General features: G+C 43.9%; 1 protein-coding gene across 4 annotated transcripts in view; it reads right to left on the reverse strand.

Annotated features, from left to right (window-relative positions):
• Positions 1-1,012: 1,012 nt before the first annotated feature.
• Positions 1,013-15,518, reverse strand: part of Stx12 (syntaxin 12) — a 29,418-nt gene continuing 14,912 nt past the window's right edge. Inside the window, exons 3-11 of one of the 4 annotated variants that reach the window (XM_087550959.1) lie at positions 15,304-15,403; positions 10,399-10,536; positions 9,800-9,843; positions 8,515-8,620; positions 6,927-6,999; positions 5,667-5,749; positions 3,651-3,672; positions 2,074-2,123; positions 1,619-1,978 (exon numbers count right to left, since the gene is read on the reverse strand). In XM_087550959.1, the coding sequence (XP_087407085.1) occupies positions 2,107-2,123; positions 3,651-3,672; positions 5,667-5,749; positions 6,927-6,999; positions 8,515-8,620; positions 9,800-9,843; positions 10,399-10,536; positions 15,304-15,403 (583 nt within the window). In that variant the 3' untranslated portion in view covers positions 1,619-1,978; positions 2,074-2,106. 4 annotated transcript variants of the gene reach the window in all.

Below are 15,518 nucleotides of genomic sequence, written 5' to 3' on the forward strand. Positions count from 1 at the left end.
TTAGATTTTAAAGGACTTATACTTTGAAGTGCTAGAGAGCCATATTGGAAAGAATCCTTTGAAGCTTAGAGCTAAACATCCATGTCTGGAAAACATGGAAGAAAGCTGGGGCTCCTAACCCTAGGAAATGGCATGCACTGAGGGCTGACATGAGTTCTGTGGTCTGCACTTAGTGACATAAGCAAAAGCTTCATTCCCATGACGAAGATAGTCTCTGAACAGAAAATACAAATCAAGTCACATAGTGGAGTATGAGGGGCTTAGTGTTTTATTTTGCCGACTGAATGGTAATTTATTTTCCTTTTTTTTTTTTTTTTTTTGGTTCTTTTTTTTTCGGAGCGGGGACCGAACCCAGGGCCTTGCGCTTCCTAGGTAAGCGCTCTACCACTGAGCTAAATCCCCAGCCCCTTTTTTTTTTAAAACAAAATACGAAATACAAACAAACCAAAACAAAGCAAGGTGGCCTGGCTGGCCTGGAACTTACTCTATAGGCCAGGACAGCGTTGAATTCATAGAGATCTACCTCCCTCTACTCCCTGAGTGCTAAGACTCATGGCCTGTAGTGCTGTACCTGCCTGGGACTTTCACTTTGAGGTATATGTTTAGTTCGAATGTTAGACTGCATACTGCGTGGGTAAGTACTCAGTGAAATAAGAAGATGTGTGTGATGTGGGTATGCACATACACAAACGCTCAAAGAGCAACAATCTAATACGTGTCAAGGTCTTATTGTGAAGCATTACTAGTGAAGTGGGCAGAGTATTTTTATTAACTCTACATAGCACTAATTCATTTTAAGAGACTGCTGGAGGGGCTGATTAGACAGCTCAGCAGTCAGGAGTATTTGTTGCTCATGTAGAGAATAAAGGGTCAGTTCCCAGCACCCACATGGTAGCTTACAATCATCTAACATCAGTGCCAGGCATCTGACTTCTGCTCTGAATTCTGAGGGCAGCAGGCATGCACGCAATATGTGGTCACAGATGCAGGCAAAACATTCATACACAGAAAATAAATTTTAAAAATCTATTTTTTCTTTCTAAAAAGTACACAGCACTTCTAGAACTTTTCAATGTCACTAGAGGAAACAGAATATGAGATACAGAGTGGAAAGGAATACAGAAACAAATTTACAACTTGGATGTACAGACTAGACCTCTGTTAGGAATTTTATAGTAATAAACAGATAGACAGACAGACAGATGCATGCAAGCGACTGAGAAAACACGGTGCTTATGAGCTGGGCGACTTGTCCGAACACCCTCAGTAAGTCACTGGTGGGCCAGGGCTCCCAGGCCTCCTTTCCACTTGCAAACAAAGCTCTTAGCTGCGGCTGCACGCAGAATGCATGTGGAGCGTTAATCAATTCTCATGTCCAGGAAATACAGCAGACTAATGAAAGTTGAATCTCTGAGTAGGGAGACCATGGCTTCAGCACTTTTTAAAACTCTTTCTACTATGCAGGCAAGAGCCACTGTCCCAGACCACAGTGCCTCCAAAGACAATCCAGTACAAAGCAGGTTCTAGGAATGGGTTTATTGGCGCTTCCTGAAAACCGCTACTAGCCCAGACCAAGTCCCTACTTATTCCCATAGCCATCGTGACAACCACCACAGTATTATGCAATCACAGCCACTTTATTGTTCCCAATAGCTTGTAACAACAGATCCCATTTTTTAATTCTTGAACTGTCACAAATGACGTATCCAAGTCCAGCTATGATCTGAGAACAAGGGTTTCTCTCTCAAGTTGCCACGTGTTCTGCAGCCAGCTGTCTTTCCTTCCTCTCCATCTTTCTCTTAAAAACAGAGTCTGGGGGTTGGGGATTTAGCTCAGCGCAAGGCCCTGGGTTTGGTCCCCAGTTCCGAAAAAAAGAAAAAAAAAAAAACAAAAACAAAAAACAGAGTCTGATCTCAAATCTCTCATTGTCCCAGTCTGGCCTTGAACTCACAGCCCGCCTGTCTTGTCTTCTCAGGTCCTAGGATTAGAAGTGTGTGCAAACCACAGTTGCTCTCTGTCCTGCTTTTCAAAGGAAGGCAGCGCTGCCTTTTCCACTCCCAAGCCCAACCTTACCTGCTCTCCAGTCTTCTTGCAGCTGAGTTTTTTTCATGGCTGACCAATACCTGAAGGCTATGTCGTTAGGACGGTAACTCACAAAATAACTACAAAAGCTTTTAAACGTTTATTGTGTTGAGTAGGGATGGTGCAACAGTGCGGAGAAACCTATGCATTTGGGCCCTTGCTTCTCCACTGGTCACATTAGTGTGGGACAGCAGTAAGTGACAGCATGAGGGATAGAAGGAACAAACACAGATATTGCCACAGCAGCCAGATCCTCTACGTCAGCCAAGGATGTGCTGCTGACATTTCCGGCCTCAATCCACATTTATCTGAGAGCCCAAACCAATTACACGCTCTCTGACTGTTCTAGGTCTGTGAAAAAGGGCAGTAGACAACATTTATATACAAGACAGAAACCTTTTATTAAAACTGTTTTTATCTAAAACTACACAGAGTTTGATCTCTTGTTCATAAATTAGGCTAATTCTGACATCACTAAACCAGTGTTATTTACAAAGTGAACCTTTGCTTTGCTTTATCAATAGGTTCACAGACCGAGTTTTAAACCGCACTTCAGTCTAAATTTCAAAATCTTGCCATCAAAGCCAGGCAACCCTTCCAAGGGCCTGGATCAGCCTTTGACAGCAGCGTTTATCATTCATCAGAATGAAAGCCACACGTGGACGAGAGGGACTCAATCATTCCAAACAGTCCTCATCTGCTCTCCAAAGTCATGCTGGGCCGAGCGAATCCCCCTTCTATGCAGACAGGTGGGAGAGAGACCTGATTGATTAGAACAATGGTAATGAACTGATCCTCTCTAAACCAGGAGCGGGATGGCTTAGTGTGCGAGGATGGACTCCGTAAACAACACCCGCAGACAATAAGGTCAGTTTAACCCAAACCCAGACTTTCCCACAAACCCTGGCAGCGGGCCCACTCTGACAAGTTTTTCTCATTTCCTCTGAAGTCATGGGTGCAGTGTTCTTACTCCCCAGTTATTTATAGTGCCAAAACCTTGCAAAACAGAGAACAGACCCCTCAGAAACTCAAAGCAAAACGTTAAATAATAAAAATTGCTGGCATATTGTACAGCTTCTCAGACTCTGATAGGCTGGCTCCAGAAGGAAATTTATCTCAGATATGCATAAAAAGGTATAGTTTGTGTATATACAAAAAGACAGTACTATGATGTAGTGTCACCTGTCACAAAGAATATCCACAGTGGGACTGTCAATAAACACTTGCAATAAAGGGCAATCAAAATACAAGAGAAAGGAAAATACACATAAGTTAATTCGTTCTTTGAGAAATGAAGAGAATATATGCATAAATTGATAAATACTGCCTCCATGGTCACTAATTCCAAGGACTAGTTAGTAGTTAGTTTCTAGCTAAATTATCACAGGACACTGTGGTACACACTCTCTTCTGTGGTCAGTTTGTTCTGGCAAGACTCCATCAAACACTTGCCCTCGAAAACAACTCAGCAGGAGAAGGCTCTGAGGCAACCACACTTCACTTAGAAGCAACCCAGATAACAACTACCAAGACTGTAACAATCACTGAGAGGACAAGCACGAGGATACACATCTTCTTGCGAGATTTTTTCTGAGGAAAGAAATATTTAAAGACACTCATGAAACAAGTAAGCATTTTTCTACCTAAGATTCAGAGTGCATCATAATCTGACTCCTTATCATTCAGAACATCCTTATATTTCACTGCTGAGATTTAACCCAGGATCTTATGCACACTGGGTGAGCACCCCACTTCTGAGTGGCATCCCCAGCCTATAATTAACTCTTTTTTTTTTATTTATTCATTTTATTTATATGAGTACACCATAGCTATCTTCAGGCACACCAGAAGAGGGCATCAGATCTCATTACAGATGGTTGGGAGCCACCATGTGGTTGCTGGGAATTGAACTCAGGACCTCTGGAAGAGCAGTTGGTGCTCTTAACCACTGAGCCATCTCTCCAGCCCTTATAATTAACTCTTACCACCCACAAAGATGCAAACATCTTCTCAAAATTCTCAAGTTGCCCGTTCTCAGTAGTGCTGCAAGTGTCACTGTTCCCAAATACAGTTTTGCAGAGGAGCTGTGCCTTGGTCCTACGTGACATCTGCTGTGACCCGCCTCACACTAGCCAGTCCGCTCCTCCATGGCTGGATTACAAGCAGCTGCCACAACCAAGTTGGATTCCAGGGCTAGTGCTTGCTCTAACCACTGAGCCTTCTCCCGAGGCCCTTGGGTGTGTATTTTAATAACCCACTTCACACCTATCACAGATTGTATGCTCATTATAAAATATACGAGCAGTAGAAAGAAAATAATCACCTATAGATATGACTGTTAGCATAAGATTCTATTTCTTTCTGCTGTCTTGTTTGTTTGTTTGTTTGTTGAGATAAGGTCTCGCTGTGTAGTCATGGCTGGCCTGGAGTACTCTCTCTCTAGTCCAGGTGAGCTTAATCCAGAGTGATCACTATCTTGGCCTCCTGAATGCTGGGTTCAAGACCCATGCCTGCAGGCCAGGCTCCGCCTACTCTCTCACCTGGGCGCATTCCTGTTGGGAATGACTGGATCATACTGTGTGTTCGTCTTGTTAGCGCTTAACACGAGCTCTCCTTTCCTGCCATAAGCTCATTAACATCTTTTAGTCCCCACAGACTACAATGCTGGGAAGATATAATCTTCTAAAATCATCAGTTTTTCAAGAACACCGTTATGAAACTCAACTTCCTCAAGCGTATTCCCAGGTAAAATACAGCTACCCTGGGAATACAGAAAATGACTAAAATGCTAGCTACTTCTAAAAAGCCATGCAACATCAAATGAGGACATCATTTTTAGTATCTAAAACCTGGATTATAGACTGGAAGAAGAGTAGGGTCTTATGCCACACGCCTTTAATCCCAGCACATAGGAGGCAGAGGCAGGAGAATCTGTGAGTTCCAAGCCAGCCTGCTCTACAAAGTGTGAAGTCCAAGCCGGCCAGGACTACACAGTGAGGCCCTGTCTCAAAAAAACAGAACAAAAAAGACTCATAAAAGCCATAAAACTATAAAAATCACCTCCTGGGCACAGCTCCATGATGATTAAAGCCTACACTGAGCTGTGTGCACAGCTGGCTCTAAGGCACCCTGCTGAGCTAGCAGTCCACGTGGTGTCTCCTGTCTCTGTAGCTCGGCCTTTACTGCAGCTCTCCTGACAGCCCCTCCATTTATTTAGGATACAAAGTTTTCTTTTTTTTTTTTTTTTTTTTTTTCGGAGCTGGGGACCGAACCCAGGGCCTTGCGCTTGCTAGGCAAGCACTCTACCACTGAGCCAAATCCCCAACAGGATACAAAGTTTTACGCATCACGCTGGCTCCTGACATTAGCTTTACAGCCACACAGCTTCTGTATAGAATTCAGGATTTGATGGTGTTGGATATCTGGTTGCAAAGATAAATACTAAAAATGGGACTGGAGCTGCAAATTATGACTGCCGGTCTCCAGCTTAACTCAGGCAAAAGACTGCAGCTGCAGCACTGTGTGAGCACAGCCTGGAGGGTCACTGAGTCTGAGCACAGAGTGACTCTGACATTGGCATTTACCTGATAGTAAGCAGCTCTCTGTAGCTGATCAGAGGCTCTTTCCACATGCACCTCTGAGCTTTCCACATTGGCTTCTATGCTATCTGTAAAAGATGCAATGAGATTTCAGCAATTCAGGTATTTCAATACTGAGACAAACAAGCACATTTTCTTCCTTTTTATTTAAAGCCTATGGGTGTTGTGCCTGCATGTATGTCTGTATACCATGTACATGCCTGGAAGGTGTTGGATCCCTTCAACTTGAGGTACAAATGGTTGTGAGCTGGCGTGTAGGTGCTGAGAATCAAAGTCTTCTGGAGGAGCAGCCGCTGTTCTTAGCTGCTGTGCCATTATCCAGCCCCTCTGAGCAGATCTGATGGCTCAGGCCTTAGAGTCACCATTACCATCCAGACTAGCCAGCATGAGAACAAAAATTTACTTCTTTTCATTTTATTTTTTTAAAGATTTATTTATTTATGTTATGAGTACACTGTAGCCATCTTCAGACACACCATAAGAGGGCTTCAGATCCCACTACAGATGGTTGTGAGCCACCATGTGGTTGCTGGGATTTGAACTCAGGACCTCTGGAAGAGCAGTCAGTGCTCTTAACCACTGAGCCATCTCTCCAGCTCGCATTTAATTTTTTTTGATAGCGTCTCATGTAGTCTAAGACAGCCTCAACGTCCTCAACAGCATGCCATGTGGCTGAGGCTGGCCTGAATTCCTGACCTCATGTCTCTACAGGAGTACGGAGGTTACAGGCCTCATTACCATTCCCAGCTACACGTTTCTAACATGATAAAGAACAGCACTATTCCTCAGAAATAAATACTGACATTTAATAGCAAGGAGTTACTAATTATGTAATTCACCTATATAGGGTTCAAGAAAAAAAAAGACCAAGGGTGGGGGGGTCGTCCAGGTCACATGCTTGTGTATCTACACATACAGATAGAATACATCGCAAAGTAAATGGGGCAAAAATGTTATTAACTAGGAAAATTCTGCGCAGGGATATATAAAAGATTCCTTGTACTTTTTTTTTTTTTATTTTGCAGCTCAAAGCTGGGGTGCCGACAGCTCTTGCTCTAACAGACTTGCAGGCTCTAAAAGTGAGCAGGGCTTACCACAAAGCACCCTCTTTAGCCTCAACAGTTGACTGCATAAGAAAGTGAATTCAGATATTAAAACAAAGATATTTCTAAAGTAAGTTCATAACGACCCATCTTGCTGAGCTCTTTGTACTCACCCTAAGGCTAGATGGATTATAGTACGTACCAATCAGATCACCTTGGTCGTGGATCATCATTGCTAAGTCTTTAAAGATCTGATTGACATCCAAAATGTCAGCCTAAGGGAGATTTAGAAAAAAAAAATTAGCTCACATTAAGCAATATGTTAGAAATTTCTTTCCTTCCCTTCCCTAAAGATTAACAATCACCTGTCTTTAAAGTTTCTCCATGAATAGGAAACTATCTACTGCTGCTTACCTAACACTGTAGAACAAAAGTCAGGAGACCCACTCATTGAGCTGTGTTAACTGCTCATGTTTCCTGGGAACGGGTCAAGTCATTTTAGCCTGAGCCGTACCCAACGGAAGCTGGAGTCCTGTGGTGGACATGTGCTCAGTAGGGCAGCTCTAGGTAGAGCAAATATCAGTGACGACTACGACTTCTGACTAGAGAATTTAAATGGCTTCTATAGGACTGTGCTGCCTGGGGAACACAATGGAAGACAAACAAACTGTCAAGGAGATGGCTTCCCAGGACAGACTCGGTCTGTGTGAGGAACTACCGGGTCTGTGTCACTTGGATGACAGCCTGTAAACAGCTTCCAGCTGACAAATAGCTCCGAGGCTGGGGAACAATTGGGAGAGTGAAAGGACATCCGTTGTGCAGGAAAAAGTTCCGAACTTCCCAGCGTGGTGGGCTCAGCCGCACAGTATTATCTCCAGGAGTGATGGAGGGAAGATTCTCCATGTTCAGGTTTTTACTTTCCTAGGTAATAAGCCAAGGCCTGACACAAGTCAAGTGGAAGAACAGTGCTCTGGCACCTGTTAAAGGTGTGCTCAGATGGTGTGGTCTGAATAAGTATTGCCCCAGGAGGTGTGGTCTGAGTAAGTATTGCCCCAGGAGGTGTGGTCTGAGTAAGTATTCCCCCAGGAGGTGTGGTCTGAGTAAGTATTGCCCCAGGAGGTGTGGTCTGAATAAGTATTGCCCAGAGGTGGGCCATGCAGGAAGGATAGGGAGGTGGGCACTTGTTAGAGGAGGTTCCGAAAGCCCAAGCCAGGCCGGGTTTCTCTCTCTGCCTCATGCCATGCCTGCCTGTCTAAACTGTAAGCAGACCCCAGTAATCGCTCCCTTTAGGAGGCTGGAGAGTGGCTCAGCACCTAGGAGCCCTCGCTGATCTTGCAGAGGACCCCGGTTCAGTTGCCAGCGTACACATGGCAGCCTACAGCCACCCAGAACTCCAGTTCCAAGGAACCTGACCCCTTCGTCTGATCCCCAGGAGCACTCATAAACTTAAAAATACAAAACAAACTAAATTTAAAAAATTTTAAAGTTCAGGGGTTGGGGATTTAGCTCAGTGGTAGAGCGCTTGCCTAGCAAGCGCAAGGCCCTGGGTTTGGTCCCCAGCTCCGAAAAAAAGAAAAAAGAAAAAGAAAAAAAAAAAAAAGAATCTGGGCGCTTTTGAGTGCCCAGGCCAACGAGACTGAGCAGTAGTTGAATTTTGCCAAAACTAAATTGATAGATAATGTAAAACACACAAAGACTCAATCCAACCCTTTCCATATTAGTCTGGGGGAAAAAAATCCCCTAATACCTGCAGACACCTGAGCCAAACCAACGCCATAGCCTGCTCTCACCTCCAGCTGCTGAATCGCCGTTTCCCTCTCTTTAATAAGTTCCAGGTCTTGCTCAGTGATGGCCGCCTCTTCCTCCTGGCTCTGCATCTGGTTCCACTCCTCATGGCTACGGGGAGACAAGCACTCGGTTGATTCCTTCTCTCTACCGTGAGGAGACATAGCTACATTTCTGCTAACAGCAGAGCCTAGGTAAATGCTGCTCAGGACCCAACTCTTCTGCTACCAATACCATCCCTGTGGGCCTGGTCTTTTCCACTTAGGGTTTTCTTTTCCTTCTTCTTTGCAGTCTTGCTAGACGAGGAAAGTATCCAGAGGTTTAACGTGATGAATTAACTGCACAGACCCAGCTCTGCAGGAAACTCTCCAAGTGTAAGCAGGGCTGGTGCCAGGGGCACTAAATGGAGGAAAATACTCTAAGCCACCACACGGCTTTCACGGACTCATCTGTCAGAGCCACATCTGGCGCACAGGAATCCCTTGGGGCTGTGATTTGGGATCGACTCCACTTAAGAGAAAAGCAAACTAAAAGCTAATGGAACGTGTGCAACTTGATTTCTTTTCAGGTAATGCTGTGCACCATGTGGAAGCCTGGTGCCTACAAAGGCCAGAGAGAGCTTTGGACCCCTTGACTGGAGTTTTAGATGGTTGTGAGTGCACTTAGAAGGAAAATGTACTATTTACTGAACTAATGTGAGCCACCGTATGAGTACTGGGAACTGAACCCACTGCTCTGCAGAAGCAGCCAGTATTCTCAACCACTGAGTCATCTGCATGCTTTACCGTGCCTGGCTCAACTCCTCCTCTTACTTACTTATGCTCTTTTTCTTTTTTCTTTTCTCAAGATAGGTTCTCACTGTGGCTCTCGCTGTCCTAGAACTCACTATGTAAACCACGCCAGCCTTGAATTCACAGAGATCCACTTGCCTCTGCTTATCAAGTGCTGGGATTAAAGGAATATGCCACTACGACCAGCCCTGATTTTTTTTTTTTTTTTCATTTTTAAGTAAAATTGTCACAGAGAGACTGGAGAGATGGATCAACAGACAGCACTGGTTGCTCTTACAAAGGACCAGGTTTGATTCCTAGCACCTACATGGTAGCTCACAACTCTCTGGAACTCCAGTTTCAAGGGATCCAAAGGTCTCTTCTGGCCCTTGTGGGCACCAGGCATACACACGGTATACAGACTTACACGCAAGCAAAACCTCCATACAGAAAAACCTCCATGGACACAAAGGTATGGATTCACAGTGACTATCCAGCAGACTGCAAGAGTGACTTTTACCTGTCAAATGAGACGAGCTGCTCTTCTCTTTGCCTGTCTTCTGCCTAGAAAACAGACGGTTATCGGGCTGTTATCCAAAAAACATGAGAGATGCACAAAACAAGAGCTGCCTTAGCTTCAGTACTAAGGAGTGACAACCCTCCACTCTGATGGCATCTGTAAGATGGATAACACTCTGTCGATCTGTCTTGAGTAAGAAACAAGTATAAAATAGGAGAAAGTGGGGCTGGAGAGATGGCTCAGCGGTTAAGAGTGCTGACTGCTCTTCCAGAGGTCCTGAGTTCAAATCCCAGCAACCACATGGTGGCTCACAACCATCTGTAATGGGATCTGATGCCCTCTTCTGGCTTGCAAGTGTACATGCAGGCAGAACTCCATACACAATAAATAAATAAATCTTTTAAAAACAATGAAAAAACAAAGGTAGGAAGTAAATCTGCCTTTCAGTTGGACCGAGAACATAAAGCATGTTATCTGGTGGAGAAAGGGGACGTGTTGGGTGCACCCTCTGGGCTGGTAAAAGCCTCTCTGGTGGAGAAAGGGGACGTGTTGGGTGCACCCTCTGGGCTGGTAAAAGCCTCTCTGGGGAGTCAACTTACAGAAAGACGGGATCCAGCCCTCGCTCTCGCGATGCTTTCTTTCTCCTTCTCAGATACCTTTCTCTGCACAACCTGGAAATTGTTCAAGGCCGACGAGAAGTCATTCATGAGCCGCTCCTTCTGAAGCTTCTGTTGGCGCTGAAGACAGTAAGCAAGAAGTTTAAATCTCAAGAGAACTCAGATTCATTTGGTTTAATATTGATTAAAAGCACAATTATATACTTAAGAGATTTCGAGGTACAAAAGTCATTACAAAACGGGCTTTTCCTTAAATCCTAAGTTGTTCCTTCCTGAGTCAAATCCCCAGTTAACCCAGGTAAGAACATACAGGTGAGCGTGGGAACCAGGTGACGTTTACACGATACTGAAATGGAAGTGCAATTTGGAATATCTGGGCCCTGGAGAATCTAAATGCATAGTGGAGGCCTTTGAGCTCAGAGCGTCTAGTTTTTTTGGGGGGGGAAATATTAAAACTACTTTTCTATACTAAGTTATTAGTTTTCCTGAAGATTACCATTATTTTCCTTTATAGTTTTTTTTGAATTTTAAAAAATTTCAAGAACTTAAAAAAAAAACTTATAACTTATAGTTACCTTCACAACACTACTTATTTAACTACTTAACTATAAACCGAGAACCCGCTCTGGGCTACGCATCTGACTTAAATACTGTATTCTTCTTCTCCTCCTGCTCTTCCTCTCCATTCTCCTCCTCAGTCTCTTCTTTTTTAATGGTTTTTCAAGACAGGGTTTCTCTGTGCAGTCCTGGCTGGCCTCCAAAAGTCATAGAAATCCACCTACCTATGCCTCCCAAATGCTGGGATTAAAGCCATGTGCCTCCACTGCCCAGCCAACAAATACTATATTTTTTAAATAGCTTATTTTCCTACATCATAAAGCTGGAAAATATCAGAACTTAACAAAGGGGCGGAGCTGGAGAGATGGCTCAGTGGTTAAGAGCACCGACTGCTCTTCCAGAGGTCCTGAGTTCAATTCCCAGCAATCACATGGTGGCTCACAACCATCTGTAATGGGATCTGATGCCCTCTTCTGGTGTGACTGAAGACAGCTACAGTGCACTTACATACATAAAATAAATAAATCTTTAAAAAAAAAATAAAAAGAAGGTAGTTTGGTTGGATCCAAAGGTATATTGGTAAGAGAACTAAAACAGAAAAACAGGGAAGCAGGAAAGGGCTGACTAGCCAGTTCTAAAGGTCAAACTAGTACACATAGGGTCACCTCTGAGGAGCCGACCAACAGCAACTGAGTGGGGGACACTGCCTGGCAAGGACAACCTACTAATGTAGAGACCAGGCTGTGATGCTTGCTAGCTGGAATGAGCAATAAAAAAAATGACTGTAGCAATGTAGTTTAACGGGTAGAGGACATAATGGTAGTAATGGGCCCAGAAAGGAGTTTAAGAAACATTATGACTTGGTGACTAGGACGGAGGAAGAGCATAGGTCAGAAGGACTCACACTTCAAACCCGGGAAGTGATAGCAATACTGAAAGACACTTTAGGTGAGGAAAGTTTTCTTCCTTCTGGGATTTTCATCTCTGCATTAAGAAGATTTTAGCAGGCTGGACACAGTGATGTACGCCTTTGATGCCAGCACTTGGGAGGCAGAGGCAGGCAGTGAGTGCAAGGCCAGCCTGAGAAAGTCAGTTCTAGGCCAGCCAGAGGCCACAGTGAAACTCTGTCTCAAACAAACAAACAACCCCAAAGAATTCTGTGGACTGTAATCCCAGCACTCAGGGCAAAGCCAGGAGGACTGCGGCAGGAAGGAAAGAACGCCACTCCTGACCTCACCATCTACAATTGCTGAAGCTAGGCATGGTGGTACATGCCTTTGAGCTCAACACTGGGGAGGCAGAGGCAGGTGGATCTCTGTGAGTTTGAAGCCAGCCTGGTCTACATAGAGAGTTTTAGTAGAGCCGGGACTATACAGAGAGATCAACCAACCAACAAATAAATAAAAATTACTCATTGGGTCAAACACATGACCTTATACATACAAATCAAGGAACCATACATACTGAGTTTCCCTAGGCCCCAAAATGCCATTTTTAAAGTATATCATACTTTCTGCATTAATATATTCTTTTTTCTTTTCTTTTTTTCGGAGCTGGGGACCAAACCCAGGGCCTTGCGTTTGCTAGGCAAGCGCTCTACCACTGAGCTACATCCCCAACCCCTAATATATTCTTTAAAATAAGAAATTTTAATTATTGCCTTCATTTTAAGAACTTTTTTTACTACATTTTTTGTAAAAATTCCTTCCACTATTATCAGTTTTAAATCACTATAAATAAAGTTAAAAGTGAGCTTCATTGTAATAATTAGTAATTTACACTTTCCTTCAAATTCTTTTCTTTAGAACAAATTTATATGAGTGTGATTAGATCAAAAGGCACATTTTGTCTTTCCTATGCTGGGGATAGAACCAAAGATCTTGTGCATACCTGTGAGTCATATAGACCCAGTCCTTATTTGTCAATTATTTCTATGATGATAAATATCCTCAGTCAACTTATTTCCTGGGTTTGAATGGGAAACGGAATAAGACCATTACTACCATACTTTATACGGAGGTAATACATTCAAGAGGAGACAGCCAGAGCCGGACATATAGTTCAGTGTAGGTCACATATCCGGCATAGGTAAGGCCCTGCATTCCACCCCCAGCACCACAAATAAGTCTGAAACAGAGTTGAACAAGGGCTGGTAATAGCAGCTGGCAGCATGATGAAGTAACCCAAGGCTTGGGAGCTCAAGTTTGGGAACTATCTGGCGCCACCATTATTCAGATGGCACTGACGTCATTAAATAAGTGAGGCTCCTGGGGAAGAATGGCTGAGGTAAGGAAATCAGAAGATCAATAACAGAACTCTGGGCATGCCAACTTTGAGAAGAATCAGTGAAGAAGGCTGAAACTCATCTTGGGCACCATCAGTGAAATAAGTGTCTCAAAAGAAAGGGGGTTCAAAAAAAAAAAAGAAAGGGGGTTCAAAAAAGGCCACGGTAGTCAGCAGCTGAGAGATCCCCTAACAGAATGCATGCATGGGAAATAGAAAGCACCTTCCTAATGCTGTGACCCTTAAATACAGCTCCTCATGTTGTGGTGACTCCAGCCATAAAACTATTTTTATTGCTATTTCGTAACCGTAATTTTGCTAGCTAAGAGTTGTAATGTAAATATCTAATATTCGGGATATCTGATGTGTGACCCCTGTGAAAAGGTCATGTGACTCCCAAAGAGCTCATGATGCGCAGGCTAAGAGCCGCCGATTTAACAGACAGGCACTGGTAGGATGAGGAACGGGGCTGAGCCAGATTAGATATGGAAGGCAAAGGAAGGCAGCAAACGGCTGAAACAGAGTTGTACTTCACTGAGGAGAGCATGTCTGCAACTCCATTTGTCCTTAATGACTAGGGCTAATTGAGGGAACAATAGCATGTATAATCCAAAAACATGTCTTTGGCTTTAGAACCCCGCAGATGAAGGCTTTGGGAGCAGACCTAACTTTCTGTTTATACGTTGCTGGGGCTAATATTTCATTCTCAAGCTCTTACACGACTTTGCCTGCATCAGGCAATTAGACGCCTTTGTCATTACTATAAAAGCACAGGCAAATGTGTACTCCTCCGTACACAGCTACAAGAAGGATGATTTGCAAGCAAGGTGGAGAGAATGGGTGGAAGGAGAGCAGGCCCATTACTAAAGAATCAGCATGAGTAAGGACCAAAGCAGCCACCCAGAGCTAACCAGAGGACACATGCACTAAAATGGTTATTGTCAGTGACACCGGGGATCAAACCAAAGGCTGTACGCAAGCCAGGTAAGCGCTCAATGCGAGAGCATCTCCAGCTGGCAAAAAGTCTTCTCTGAGCATTCTTTTATCCTAAGACCTAAGGGTGACCTGAGATACAAAAGTGACTGCAAAATATAAAAGCTATTCAGTCAAAATGTATATAAATGAGGCATTAAACAAACTAAAGACCCAGCCTGCAAGCCCAGCTGACACCAAAGCCCAGAGATGCAACCACGGAGATTCCTCCTTGGCTAAGTACATTCCAATGTGTTATTAATAATAGCAGGTCATCACGCACACAGCACATGATGGACGCCAGGCACTTTGCTACACCTGGTACACACAGTATTGCCACAATAGTCATACTGTCTCTCTGTATGGGTAGTTTAATGGTCATCTTTATGTAATCTATAATTATTTGGAAGGGAGTCTCAATGAGTGATTGTTTACATTGGGTTAGCCTGTCAACATGTCTATAGGAGATTGTCTTAACTAAAGGGATTAGTGTGGGAGAATCCAGCCCACTGTAGGTAGCACCATTCCCTAGGTAGGAGATCATGAACTGTGCAAGAGTAGAAAAATGGAGGCTGGAGAGATGGCTCATCGGTTAAGAGTACTGACTGCTTTTCCAGAGGTCCTGAGTTCAATTCCCAGCAACCACATGGTGGCTCACAACCATCTGTAATGAGATCCGATGCCCTCTTCTGGTGTCTGAGGACAGCTACTGTACTTACATACATGAAATAAGTACTTTAAAAAAAGTAGAAAACTGGAGCTAAGCACAGCGAGTGAGGACAGGACAAGCAGATATGCATTCATCTCTCTCTTGAGTGTGGACGAGACATGACTAGTTGCTCCAAGCTCCTGTACCTTGATTTTCCCACAACAACAGACTATAATATGGAACTGTAAATTCTCCTCTAGGTTGCTTCTTGTTGCGGTATTTAATCATAACAACAGAAATGAAACTGGGGAATGTGGTAAGAAAATTAGGATTAGAGAATGTCTATCAAGAAACAAAGCCCTACTAGCTCCACTCCACCAGAACAAAGCCCTTCTCTATTAATAAACAAACCGGGAAATACCAACCTGCTCTGATGCAGACAAGGGTAGGGGCAAGGACCCTAACTCCTTCAGCAACTCATTTGTCTCCTTGGCAAGCTGATTTGTGGAGTGCTGGAACTGTTGCCTAAGAGAGAAGAGACAGGTGTCAGGATGCTGTGGCTTCTTGAGAGCTCTCTTATCATGACTTTGTGCTCAGGGACTCCCAGTACAAGGCATGAAGAGCCATTAGAACAGTAGCT

Source organism: Rattus norvegicus, chromosome 5 (assembly GCF_021556685.1).
Source record: "Rattus norvegicus strain SHRSP/BbbUtx chromosome 5, alternate assembly SHRSP_T2T, whole genome shotgun sequence".
In the NCBI taxonomy this organism is placed as follows: Eukaryota; Metazoa; Chordata; class Mammalia; order Rodentia; family Muridae; genus Rattus; species Rattus norvegicus.